Here is a 13477-nt window from a genome sequence, read left to right as displayed (position 1 = left end):
ACACAATCATTCCAGTTTCGTTAGGTTTGTTCTACTACTACTACTACTACTACTACTACTACTACTACTACTACTACTACTACTACTACTACTACTACTACTACCATCACCACCACTACTGATGATGATGATGATGATGATGATGATGATGATTATGGTGGTGATGAGTCCTCTGGAACTATAAATAACTTAAACTACTAGCGTAACACTATAACTACAAAGAGCAGCATTCACAAATAAGGACGTGAAAGAGTCAAAGCATATTCACAGATTTTATTAAAAATAAATTATCAGTCAATATCATAATCAATCAATCAGTCATAATATAACATCACGTCATGTCGTATTCTGATTATCAAAGATCAAATAATAAAAAAACGTACACCTTTGAGGTCAAAGTTCGTAGATTGATCAATAATAGATTGATCAATAATGTACATAACCACCAGACCATATCAGTGAACATAAATGCAGGCACATCGTGGGAATATTTATCAAAACGAAAAACACAACTGTAACAAGAATTATTTACAAATCATACAGTCATCCTCTCAACAACATCTACACAATCGAAGGTTTGCGATTCATGAGTGATTGACTGCCGATAGTGGAAGTAGCCAAGGGGCAATACTCACTCCCTGCTTGTCCTACTATGACGTGAAGGCGATCATAAGTCTCGCCTTTGCTATGCCGGTAATGAATTGTTAATGTATATGTTCAATCATAGTTGACAGCTCGGGCGTAAAGAGGCAGTTTGTAAGGATCACGGGACTCTTTTGTGACGTTTATTACTCTTATGAACTCTTTGATCTACTCTGAAGACTGGCTGGACAGTGGTCATCATAACCAAGGCTGTACACCTCCAACTTGACCAATACATAATCTATGTGATGGCACACCATTCGTTTGTTTGACTAATCTAAATCTCTTTCCGTCTTGTTATAAACTGTATCGAAATCATTTTAAACATCACGATTCTCTTATTATATTTCTAGTACAAACTGTTCATTTTAACCAAATTGTGATAAGATTATTGATCTATTTCATTCTATTTATATTGATGGATTACTCAAAATTGAATAACTGCAATACGCATGACTGTCAAAGGGTGAAATGTACATATCGACAGGTGTGATTCTAACAGAACAGTATATAAGAATATAACATACTTTCATGAAACGTTTCAGAAGATTTCATTATTAACAATTATCCCAATGATGTAGTTTATTGATGAGATATGCATGGATGATTGAGATAGTGGAATATTTTGTGCTCTGGTCTACCGCTTAGGAAAAAATCATCCTTCGTTATATCCTTAAATGTATTCGACGTATCTTGCCTTTCAAGTAAAACAATGGACACGTTCCGTCAGAAATGGTGATCTTCCCCTGATTTATCCAGAGTGACAGCCCGTTTGGTCTGAAACTCCGTAAGCACCACGAAATAAAGGGAAAAAAACAAATATACCAATGATTCAATAGGATGGGCATTGAGCAAAACAAATATACCAATGATTCAATAGGATGGGCATTGAACAAAACAAATATACCAATGATTCAATAGGATGGGCATTGAACAAAACAAATATACCAATGATTCAATAGGATGGGCATTGAACAAAACAAATATACCAATGATTCAATAGGATGGGCATTGAACAAAACAAATATACCAATGATTCAATAGGATGGGCATTGAACAAAACAAATATACCAATGATTCAATAGGATGGGCATTGAGCATCCCGGACTGTATGTTGACCAATACATGACACCAACCTCCACATGACAGCAGTCTAATTCTAGCAAAACAAGGAGGCAAGGTTTATCATCATACTCAAAACAAAAACTTGAAATAATTTATACAATTTTGACACAGATATGCCATATATTTTACAGCAAGTGAACAAAGCGTAAATGCATTTGCTCGCATAGGCCACAACAAGAAACTACCTTATACTTCGTTATTATCAACATGAGAAGGTGGGCAGATATAATTAGACATAACAATTTGGAAAAAGTAAAGTTTATTCACCATGTGAATTTTTGTGGTGCTTAGCTGGTGTCAGCAGCCATGTTAAGAAAAAGGTATAACATCATAGTAAACAGAGTGATGCGCCCTTGATTTTGAATAATTTACATGAAGAATGATCTTCGATGAAAAGAAAACTTTCATTTTAAGCGTAATTTATTTGTTATGGCCGCAGAGCGTTGTGAGTTAATGGGTACTATGAAACATTAACCAAAGAACCAAACGTACTCAAATTAGAATGGTGACTGTAGTTTACACACCATGAATAACGGGATTTTCTGAAGATGTTGATTTCATAACAAATATAATATGACTGTTCCTTCAGCGATAGTGAGTATATGACCGAAAACACCAGTACCGTATACTAGTGGAGAGTAATTTTGATATCATTTCAAAACTGTATTTAAAGATATTACGACAGCCATGATAATACCTCATTACCTCAAAGTCGTTTAAACTCATTATGTATCTCCGGATTGTTTAACGTCACCTTGACGTGAACTTCTTTTAAAGGGTGCTATCGAACGACAATCAAAGGCTGGCAGATCTGATATAAATCATGACGTGGCCACTTCACAATAGCATGACGTCACTAAGTAGCAGGATAACAGTTTCGTTGGGGAATAAGCAGCGATCTGGATGTTTCGTTCGATTACTACCTTTACAGCCGAGATACACTGTTACGACTTTAAGGTGTTGAGTTATCTCCGTAAACTGTCAAGTTGGTTGTTTCATAGAACCCAGTTTGCACATGAAATTATGTTGTTAAGTCCTCATAGAGGATACATGAAAAAATCTAACTGATTATTTCTCTTGTAGCAAGCAGGCTCAGTCCGAATAAGTATACCTCACAGATATACTATATACAACTCGGCCCGTTCCTACTCGTGTAAAACCGTACACACGACAGTGTAGATATCACGTCACTGAACCGGTTCACACTGGCATGGCGGAATAGTACAGCCATGTTGGCACTTTTTCTGAATGCCAAGGGACACCTTTGACAGAACCCAAAAACATACAGAAAAATAGTACCCGTAACCGAATGATGCATGTCTTAAACGTGCATCCGGGATGTGCAAAGTCTAGAAGACTGACATGTGATCTGTAAGCAGCCGTATCTTGGTGCTTACAGAACGCATGTTTGCAATGAATGTTTGACTAGATGACTTTCGAGTTAAAGTATCGGTCATACATAAATGACGTCATCTAATATGACGTATGGGGAGGGTAATGGGACTGTGACGTCACCGTGCTGGATACTGTTCTAGAGTACATGGTCATCGACGGCTGGGAGAGGTATTGCCACACCTGTGCCCCCGGGCCGAACTTGTAAACCAGCTTCCCTGGAACGTGTTCCAGGACGTTGTGTGTATAATAGTACCTGCAACAAAAAAGAACAGTATGACACATGTGAGACATGGAAGACATGAGGAGAACGTGAGATACTGGAGACATAAGAAGCAAGTGAGATACTGGAGACATAAGAAGCATGTGAGATACTGGAGACATAAGAAGCATGTGAGATACTGGAGACATAAGAAGCATGTGAGATACTGGAGACATAAGAAGCATGTGAGATACTGGAGACATAAGAAGCATGTGAGACATACAAGACATGTAAGACACAAGAGACATGGTGTATGAAAGACATGATATGAGAATTTAGGTATCAGTAATCTATTCATAATTATAATTGTCAACGCTTTTTCCCCTCTTAAGCCAAATGAAATCTGTGTTGTCGTCCTTTCTCTGGCTTATTTCATACTTCATTTCTTGATGTATGAAGGCATGCACAATGACTTACAACCATCCATATCATTGATGCTGCACAGAAGCTTAATTATTGGAGAAATTGGTTGACCCGGACTTCAACCTTTGTTCAAGTGCTGTTCCGGGGTAGGGTACATGGAAGAGCGTAGAATAGTGAAATGAATCAGATATAAAGTGGAACTGTAGGAAATGTTGAGGACACTGAGAGAAAAGAGAAGTAACGTTATTAGATACAGAGAACAATGGTGCAGATTCCCAAAACATTAAAAAACAAACTTGTTTGACTCCAGTACTTGATTTATGATATTTGCACGTCTGACAATCACTGCTACTTAGATTAAACTGAATCATGACATGTGTCACGTTGGCGTTACATATTTCATCGTGTTTTAAACCCTTACAATCGATGTTTTCTACGTGGTGGTAAATGCCGCGGATAACAGCTATAAAACAAATATTTACAAATGGCTCGGTTGTCGCGATTTACAATTCATTTGATTTGTAACGTAAGGGGTTACAGACAGAAAACGCCAGACACTACACAGATTTTGATATGTGGGTAAACGTCTCTGTCTTTTGTTGCACAGTGACGTGTTTTAAGCGACTGAGGACATGTTTAATGTATCTACCGTATTCGATGTAATATAAGTGTAACGTTCCTTTAAATATTCTTGGAGATGATGTGGCATTAACATTCATGTCGCTCGCCGCACAAGCGCACGAAAAAGGGTTTTGAGTATACACGTTGAATGACTGGGTCCTGTCGCGATTAAGGAACTCGAAAGCGAACTGCGTCATAAACATGTTGGCCACCCTCGCCTTTCTTCCTCGCCGCATAACCGAGCAACATTTGATTGTGAGTACACCTTTACTAGCGGATCCTTGTGCGACCACGGGACTTAATAGAAACAGCAAACCACGCAATAAACCATTTGGCCACCCATGCTGTAGGAAACAAATATCAAATTTGAAAAAAATGCATTTTGGTACTCACCTCAACCCTCTGCTAAGCTTCTCGTAGTTCATACTCTTGTTCCCCTTAACGTGGCCCCAGAGCTCCGCTAGTCTGGGAGGGTCTATGAGCCGAAAGATGCCTTCCTGGCGGTTGACCCAAACGATATGGGAGGGGTTGTAACGTGAGTCTTCCAAAAGGTCAAGGATGAACTTCCACAGCCGAGGCTGACCTTCTGAAATAAACACATAGTCTGGTAAAGCGGGAGATAAACGAACAGTCAGTAAACGGCATCTACACTAGCATAGAAAACACAATACAATAGCATTTATATGTGCATTTAGTGTTGTTGTTTTGCTTGTTTGGATTTTATTTGATTGTTTTTGTTTGGGTTTTTTTCGCGGTTTGGTTTCCTGTTTAACACCGTAATCGAGGCAATACGACGAAGTATATGACCCGCCATTACTAACATCAGCATCCAGCCACATAAACCTCGATGACGAGGAATCAACCAGCACTGACCATCCGATTCGTTTTGTGGCCCCTTACAAACAGAGGCTAATGGTGACCTAAAGTTGCCAGCGGGATTCCCAGCATAAAGACATTTAAACTGGACTTGATAACTTGTTTGATCCCTCGATCATTTATTATGGTTTTTCCCCGACGAGGGAAACAAGTACCGTTTCCTAACATATTTGGGTGTAAAGGAGCCGAGGATCGAACTATAAGTGTTCTGCTCTCCAAGCAAACGTTCTCACCATTAGGGCGGTGGGGTAGCCTAATGGTTAGAGCGTTGGCTCGTAACGCCGAAGACCCGGGTTCGAATCCCCACATGGGCACAATGTGTGAAGCCCATTTCTGGTGTCCCCCGCCGTGATGTTGCTGGAATATTGCTAAAAGCGGCGTAAAACCAAACTCAGTCAGTCAGTTCTCACCATTACAACCAATGAGGCAGTGTAATACGGTAGGCTGTCTTGCTACCAGTCCTGTGTGTAACGAGATATTCACATATAACATGTGTATTCCCCCAGAGGCCCCTGGGACGGTGTCACAATACATAATTGTGCACTACTGTTGAGAAGAATGTAAGTCGTTCCGCTCCATACACACCGGCCCAGTTCACTCACTGTGGACACCTAAACTGGGCTCGTAGCTAATCACCGTTGAGCAAACGAAAAGAGGATTTTGATTGGCCCGTTTGGCCAGTAGGGGAACTCCCGTCACTTTTATCGGTGCTATTTCATTGTTAGTTGGAAAACTCAGATTTATTTATAGAATCTGTATTTAGGTCACCTCAGTCACGATTCCCAGTTGAAATGTAAACAAATGTGCGGCTTGGCCACGTGAGCACAAGACCACGTGACATGTAATTACAGGTGAAGCAACACGTAGCCAGCAGAGGAAGAATTTTTCAATTATAATTCCTGATCACTGGCCAATCTAAACTGCCAATGATACACGTGCAACGTTTCCTGGTGCGTAAGGTCCTTTATAAATGAGTTAACAATTGTATTTATAAATACGTAATGTAAACACCGACAATCCAATGGTGCCGAATGGACCAGTCGTGGCCAATGAGGACGAAGTAAAATACATTTATTGAAATATAAAGTTCACAGTGCTGTTAAACGTAACTGTTAAACAGATCGTTGGCTCCTATACATAGATTTCTGACCCCGGTCACTTTGGACGCACGCGCACACATACACACACGCACACACAAACACAAAAGACATACATATATTATTCATCCCTTTTAAGTGTGCAATTGTATACTGAGACCAACTGACCCAAATTTATGTCAACTGCGTCTCAAGTTTATGTTTATGGGTTTTTTTTATGTTTTAAGGCTAACACGAACACATTAATCCTAAGATAACGGTTTTGCAAAATTTGTATAAATAACGAAAGTGGAATTTTAAAAATTCATGCCCTCTTCAGGATGTAATGTGTATGTTCTGACTGCGGGCAAACACGGGTCAACATTTGGCATTTCACGCGAACACGCTAAATTTCAACGTGGAGATTGTACGTACGCTTCAAGTACCGTATATTCTAAATGTATATTATTGGTGTACAGGAGTTACGCCCCCTTAATGAATTCGTCGTATTGTAATAGCTGGCACACTGTTAAACGTTCTGCGGTGTGTTTTTGTCAATTTCAAATTGTTTGTTATATGGTACTCTTCTACATTTAGAAATAGAAATACCATTCCTCGTTTCTACTTTGATACTTCCGTATGAATGTTTGTAAAATAAGTATGCATTAAAAGCTTACATTTTAAACTGTCAACCAATCTCGAAGGGTATATACCCTGTGCACGAGGCTTAGCTCACACAAACCGTACATTACACTATAAGCTATGAATGATCGGGTGACAACGAACATATCCTATTTAGTCATACAATTGATTCAGTCATACAGCTCCACAATGGATCTCCGCGGGTTACTTCCCTTTACCCACTCCACAGGGATAAACCTCTGGTCATGTCAGAAATCTCCTTAATTAATGTAAGATAAGCAAGCGATCTAGGACTGATTGCTTCAATGAATCTATGCAAAAGGGCACTAAAATACACTCTTCCGATTGGTCAAGGTGTACAGTTTCGTTTAGTTTATTTAAAATACACTCTTTCGATTGATCAAGGGGTACAGTTTCGTTTAGTTTATTTAGAGAGTAGTTGTCGAGTACAGTAAACTTGCTGAGCGTCACATGGACATTTCTTCTACAGGACATTCGGAAGCTGAAAATATGTGTGCTACTCGGGTGTTTGGGCGTCACCCTAATCAGGCCAACAGCTACTAAAGGTCGTCGTGGAAGAAGAAATAGCGCCCTAAAAAGAATTATTGAGAAAACAGTAAAATTAATCACCTTGAGACGTTGCTCCAGGATCCTGCACGTAGCTTTGACCTTGACCTTGCTGATATCCCATATCCATGAGCATTGGAGGAGAGGAGAGGTGGTCTGGATTCTCCATAATGGGAAAGTAGAACTCCGTCGCTGACTGTGACCCTTGACCAGAGAAAGGAGGGCTTTGACCTCCGTATGGAGAGATTTGACCTTCAAATTGTGGGCTTTGACGTCCAGGTTGATGACCTTGACCCATTGGTGAAGATGGCATTTGGAATCCTGGCTGCCTTCTCTGCGTGAAATCATGACCTTGACGCCGAGAAGGTGAGTGACAAGTTTCAATCTGGGGGTTGCGCAGAAGGTCTTGGACAAATTTTGCTGCCGTCTCCATGTCACTGGTGCTAGCTTTGAAAATAGAGTTGGACACGTGGATACAAACGAATAATCAAAAGCACTGCAAAAGCACTGCACTATAAAATGCCAACATGTATTCTGATAATTAAACGTTACAATACGTTGATCTTCATATTTGCCTTAACATAGTCAGTCTCTACCCCATAAGTTTGAAAAAATCGCATTTGTCATATAAGTGTTTTTGGATTTGTTTATTTGTTTGTTTGTTTGTAGTTGTTTTCTGTTGTTGTTGTTGTTGTTGTTTGTTTTTTTCTGGGGTTTTTTGGTTTTGTTTGTTTTGTTATTTTTTTAAAGGGGGGTAGTTTTGGTGGTGGTGGTAGTTGTGATTTTGTTGTTGTTTCTATTTAGTTATCTTTCCATCTCCATGATTCGATGAATGACACTTACCAGTAAACGCTGCAGTTGTCTCCCCTGTTCCAGTGTTTAATCTCTTTGAGTTGTCAGGTCTTGGTGCTGTGTCTGAGCTGTCGATCAGCTCTTCGAATAAGGGAATATTTCCAGCTGCTGACAAAATCACATCACAGTAAATATTGGATGTTATAAATGCCTTTAAATTTTAACCTCAGGAAAACTTAAGATTGCCTTTATCATATATCTTTTTCAATTGTTATGATGAAGGCCGAAATGAATATGTGTGACGCGCTGTCCCGTTAGCAGAGATGGCACAGACCCAGTTTAATGAGCGCACACACGAGACACTGTCAGTATATATTATTACATTCATGGGGGCTCTGCCTGTTGATCATCCTGTATATACTGGTACAGTTCAGAATAATTTATGTCATTTCAGATACAAAGATTAGTGTATCTAGCACTTAATTAAAATTAAGTTTAAACATCTTTCATACATTAAACGTAAAACCACCTGAAGAATGTTATATAAAATATTTGTATTAGCATCGACTTGACATTTCCCAAATGATTATTTTATCTAAATATACAGTGGTCAACATCATTTGTCAACCCTATTTTGACATAATATTATGTTTGATATAATCTATGTTACATACTTTCTATATGCTCTGTACCATATCCGATTGGGAAACAGGCGATTTGGGTTAAGCAGGACACCAAGAAATCTGCAAGCACACAGTAAGGGGAGACAATCAGATCAAGCGCGTACGTAAAGAGTTAAGAGTGTGGCTTCACACTACATCATTTGTAACACGATGTGTCTGCTGTAGGGGCAACCCGGAAGTATAGCGGTCAGAGATGCAGACTGCTACTTTGGGCTGATGCAAGCAGACATGCATCATAACGAAGCGTGTCCTTGACACACACAAACCCGTAGGATCATAAGGGAAGTAACTGTGTATAATGGGGGGGGATTGCATCAAACTTGTCATCTGTAACCCCTTTGTTCGTGTTATCACGAATTAAGACAGAAATATATACCAGACCATTTTCTACCAAAACAACCCCTGTATGCATATATATCTTTGCTATAAACTAATAATGAAAATATTCTTGTTCAATTATCTTTGTATATAAAGCATGCATTAGCAATAAGAGATCTTCTTATAAACGAATTGTATACCCTTAATATATATATATATATGTAAACATCCAAAATATTGCTTTATCACGGTAACTTTCATGTATACTGTGAATAAAACGTTAAGCGCCACCCAGTATATTTTGTCAATATAGGTTGTCTCATAGGAAATGTTTCAGAAAAAAAAATATCATAATTTGGTTTAATACTTTTAGTTTAAAAACAAAACCAATATGGAAATTATCTTTTACTTTAAACAGGATGTATGCGCTTTTGGACAACATGCATTTTGTTTTCCTCAAAAAGGTCTTTTGAAAAGTGAATTATAGCTTGCTTTAAAAATCAGTGCCATCGTATCTTTAACAATATTTCCTTTAATTGTAAATACAAATGTTAATGATATCCCTAAATCAGTTACCAGATGAACCTTCTCTAAATATGGATTGGTCTTCCCGATTATTTTAGCCTAACATTTCCACAGCTTCACATCTTAGTTTTGAAAGAGGCTGGCGCTTAACTTTTTGTTCTCGGTTTCATACAATAAACATCTTTTGACTTCACTTTGACTTTGAGTCCCGCATTGGCACCTAACACTGACCGTTGCCATAGCATTTGCAATCCCCAGGAAGTCTTTTATTACCGAAACAGACAGACATAGAACACACGCCTCCCTTTACTCGTTAATTTCGAATGTATGTCAAGAGACAAAAACTGAAACGAAGCACTTTACATTTCAGACCCCGATCTCAGACACAAAGTGTTATATGATGGAGGAATACAATGGAATCAACAAACAATGTATTAAGCGATGTATAATTTTTACAACTTTATATGTTGTCCGTATTCGTCAAATACTTATTAAATCATGACATATCAGCGCAAACAATAGAAAAGTCATGAAGCGTTAGGCGAGGGACCGTTCATAATTTATGGCTAGGATGGGTGATGATGGTTTGAATGGGTGGTCACCCATATTTTACTGGGGAGGTAGGGGGGCAGGATAATCAGTTTTGTACAAAAGTACTTTGAGGGGGTCATTACATTTGGGACATGATATGCAGAGTCAGGGTCACTTACTTTGTACATAAACCTTAAAGGGGTCATTTAGCATCGTACATGCTTCTCCATAAGAATCATCATCACACACACACCATACACACACCACACACCCACAGCTATAAATTATGAACGGTCCCTAGGATATTTGTAGGCTAAAGAAGCAGAAAACCAGAATATTATTTTGAAAACTTTTGCACAAGCATTACCTAGTTCTCCTTGGGACAGACTCGTGGACGGCTCAGGTTTTTGTGGAAGGTGTGACGTCACTGGTATTAGCTGCGTGACGTGAGGCACTGTTGGCAGCATGTGGAACTGGGGGTTGGTATGTGTGACTTCCATTCTTACTGGTGGTGTATATGTACCTAAATCCGACACTGATTCTGTTTTGACTGGGTTGTTATCCATGTACTTGACGCTTGACTCAGTAGTGACGATCTGACCGTCAATCTGTAACACATTACATATAGTCAGACAATGTTAGTGGCGGTCGGGGCAGTGGGGTAGCGTAGTGGTTAAAGCGTTCGCTCGTCACGCCGAAGACCCGGGGTCGTTTCCCAGATGGGTACAATGTATGAAGCCCATTTCTGGTTTCTTCCGCCGTGATATTGCTGGAATATTGCTAAAAGCGGCGTAAAACGACACTCACTCGGTCTCTTCATGGCAGTCTGGAAACGATTGAAAAGGTGAGCATATCCTGAACAGGTCATCAACAAGTGAATGAGCCAGTTCACTGGTTACACAGGGCGTAAATAATACGTCAAATATGCAAATGTCCGCCATATTTCAACCCTAAAACTCTTTGAAAAGTATGGAAACACTTTTGAGCAACCAAATAAAGAGCACACTCGAGTGTACCTCACATGTGAAGAGCTGACACCAACTGGAGCGACAACGGTTTTGATCGATATGATTAGAAACGACTATTTATTGAAAACACTTGCTTCTGGACTACGCAAGCTAGTGCCTGAACGTGTGAGCATCAACCCATGGCATCGGAGCAGGATGCACACGATACGCAATGTCAACAAGCATGATAGTGATATGCAGAACACTAAAAATAATCTTTCCACGAGGAAAACACGACGATGTCATCTGTGGAGGATATGTAAAGAGCGTGATACATATATATACATATGTGTGTGGGACATGTTTACAAGCTGCAGCAACACAAACTCGGTGAAATATCACCCCATATCCTGATCACTTGTCACGAGTCAGCAGCTACGAACTCATTGTATTTCAACTTCCTCGTCTAAATTTTAACTTAACAAGTCACTGCAGGATTGTTGTAAACACAAAAACAAATTTGATTCTAAGCCTATGCATGGGGATTAAAAAATGCTGTTGTTATTCATAGACTTAATAATAAAACTAAACAACATATCATATGGTCGTCAACAATTACAACCAGTTTGAAATCACAAAAGTTACCTTTGGAAAACCCAACCAGCCCGTTAGCCTCCTAAATCTCGACTGATGAAAAGTGTTCTAGTACAACATACATGTAGAACAATTGAAGTATTAATAGCCAATGTGTGTCTCCTTTCGACAGGGAAATAAATTAAAATGGTAATTTCCAGATAAATAGATAATGGTAACATCTCAGCTGTTTTTATGTTAAACAGTTCGCAGAAAATCCATGATATATTTCCTCAAGTATTGCGAGAAATTGAGTATCCTTAGAAATACGACTGACAATATTCTTGATTATTTCCGACATGTCACGTCGGTGTATAAACAGGATGTAGGTCAGAGGTGCACTACTGCAGGGCAATTGATGAGTGGCGTTTGACATCAAGGACATGCCTGGCAACATTAGAGCTATGGCGGTTTCCTACAGGATGGGCACGCTCAGCTCAGTAGGATTTGCTGTGTTCAGTGAACAGGGAGATTCACACAAAACAATATCCGATGCACAAGGGAAAGAATATATCTAGCTAATAATCATTGAAGAGAGGTCAGGAGAGCAGTTGAAATGTCACCAAAAACATTGCGTTTGACAATATTTTATCAGCGAAAAAATTCGCGAAAACATGATATCAGGATTAATTGTTATTCGTATCGCCAGTATTTAGACTTTACAAAGTTCTTAGCAATCGTTTAAGGATGTTAGTGAGACTTAAAAGACAAACCTAATTTCATATTTAAAACATTCTCGGCTGAAAACATTCGTACGAATCCGACCGGCATAAGCATGGATTATTGTGAAATGCTGATGGTAACATGTGTTCGATAATAGCTGAGCAGATCCTGCACCAACTCAGGCACCAGGTGACAAACAACATTTTTAAGCAACGGGTAAATATTACACAAGCATGGTTAAAACTCATTTACAACTTTAACTTGTGTTTAAGACGTACAGTGTCGGTACGAAAGAGAAACGATGGATCTCATAACTTCAGCTTAAAATGCCAGCCCCATCTCGACAAGGTGTAGGTATACGATAACGTTTAAGCAATAAACCTACGCTTTTACACATAATATCAACATTACCTTGTCTGAATGTACAGCAAGCGTCTAGTCGATGTCGCCCCTGTTTTATAAATACGGAATATTATACTGAGCAGTACTTAACGTTAGGCCATACGGGAAAACACCGCATAGCTATTTTTAGAAAGAAGGAAGTCATGTGCGCTTAAGTGGAAATACAGCCAGTCGTTTTGCTCCACGTCACCGATCGTTTGCTTGGCGAGGAGGTTTCATGAGCCAGTGAGACGCCTGGCTGCAGACAGGGGTTTTCTATGCCCACGTATTAATCGAGTCCAGAGACAGCAGTTTATACAATCTTTGTTTACATATCTGAGATCTGTTTTACAATAATAACCACTTAAGTCACTTAAAATATTATACAGACATTATACCGGCATGGGCTCTGCTATTATACCACATATAAACATAGAC

General features: G+C 39.2%; 1 protein-coding gene across 5 annotated transcripts; it reads right to left on the bottom strand.

The window, feature by feature from the left end:
- Nucleotides 1–415: 415 nt before the first annotated feature.
- Nucleotides 416–13255, bottom strand: LOC124263201 (ETS-related transcription factor Elf-3-like). Of its 5 annotated transcripts, none has more exons than XM_046697780.1 (7): nucleotides 13070–13255; nucleotides 10783–11023; nucleotides 9033–9101; nucleotides 8410–8526; nucleotides 7630–8013; nucleotides 4799–4988; nucleotides 416–3415 (listed from the first exon to the last, which is right to left on the bottom strand). In XM_046697780.1, the coding sequence occupies exons 2-7, from the start codon at nucleotides 10979–10981 to the stop codon at nucleotides 3241–3243; spliced, it is 1134 nt and encodes a 377-aa protein (XP_046553736.1). In that variant the 5' UTR covers nucleotides 10982–11023; nucleotides 13070–13255; the 3' UTR covers nucleotides 416–3240. The 5 variants fall into 5 exon arrangements, with proteins under 5 accessions (XP_046553736.1, XP_046553735.1, XP_046553734.1 ...); XM_046697779.1 differs by having other exon boundaries at nucleotides 4799–4991; nucleotides 8410–8523; nucleotides 13070–13254; XM_046697778.1 differs by having other exon boundaries at nucleotides 4799–4991; nucleotides 13070–13252.
- Between the last annotated feature and the right edge of the window lie 222 nt (nucleotides 13256–13477).

Source organism: Haliotis rubra, unplaced genomic scaffold (assembly GCF_003918875.1).
Source record: "Haliotis rubra isolate DU_JTF1 unplaced genomic scaffold, ASM391887v1 Scf870, whole genome shotgun sequence".
Classification (NCBI taxonomy): Eukaryota; Metazoa; Mollusca; class Gastropoda; order Lepetellida; family Haliotidae; genus Haliotis; species Haliotis rubra.
Note: the sequence above shows the minus strand (reverse complement) of the source record. Positions and strands in the feature narration are given on the sequence as shown.

Bases quoted from the DNA above. Each gene is read 5' to 3' on its own strand.
- LOC124263201 (XM_046697778.1), bottom strand. From the start codon at position 10,981: ATGGATAACAACCCAGTCAAAACAGAATCAGTGTCGGATTTAGGTACA. The intron at 8,527-9,032 runs GTATGTAACATA...TGATTTTGTCAG, and splicing joins TGGTACAGAGCATATAGAAA to CAGCTGGAAATATTCCCTTA. The intron at 4,992-7,629 runs GTGATTAATTTT...TGTTTATTTCAG, and splicing joins TCCTGGAGCAACGTCTCAAG to AAGGTCAGCCTCGGCTGTGG.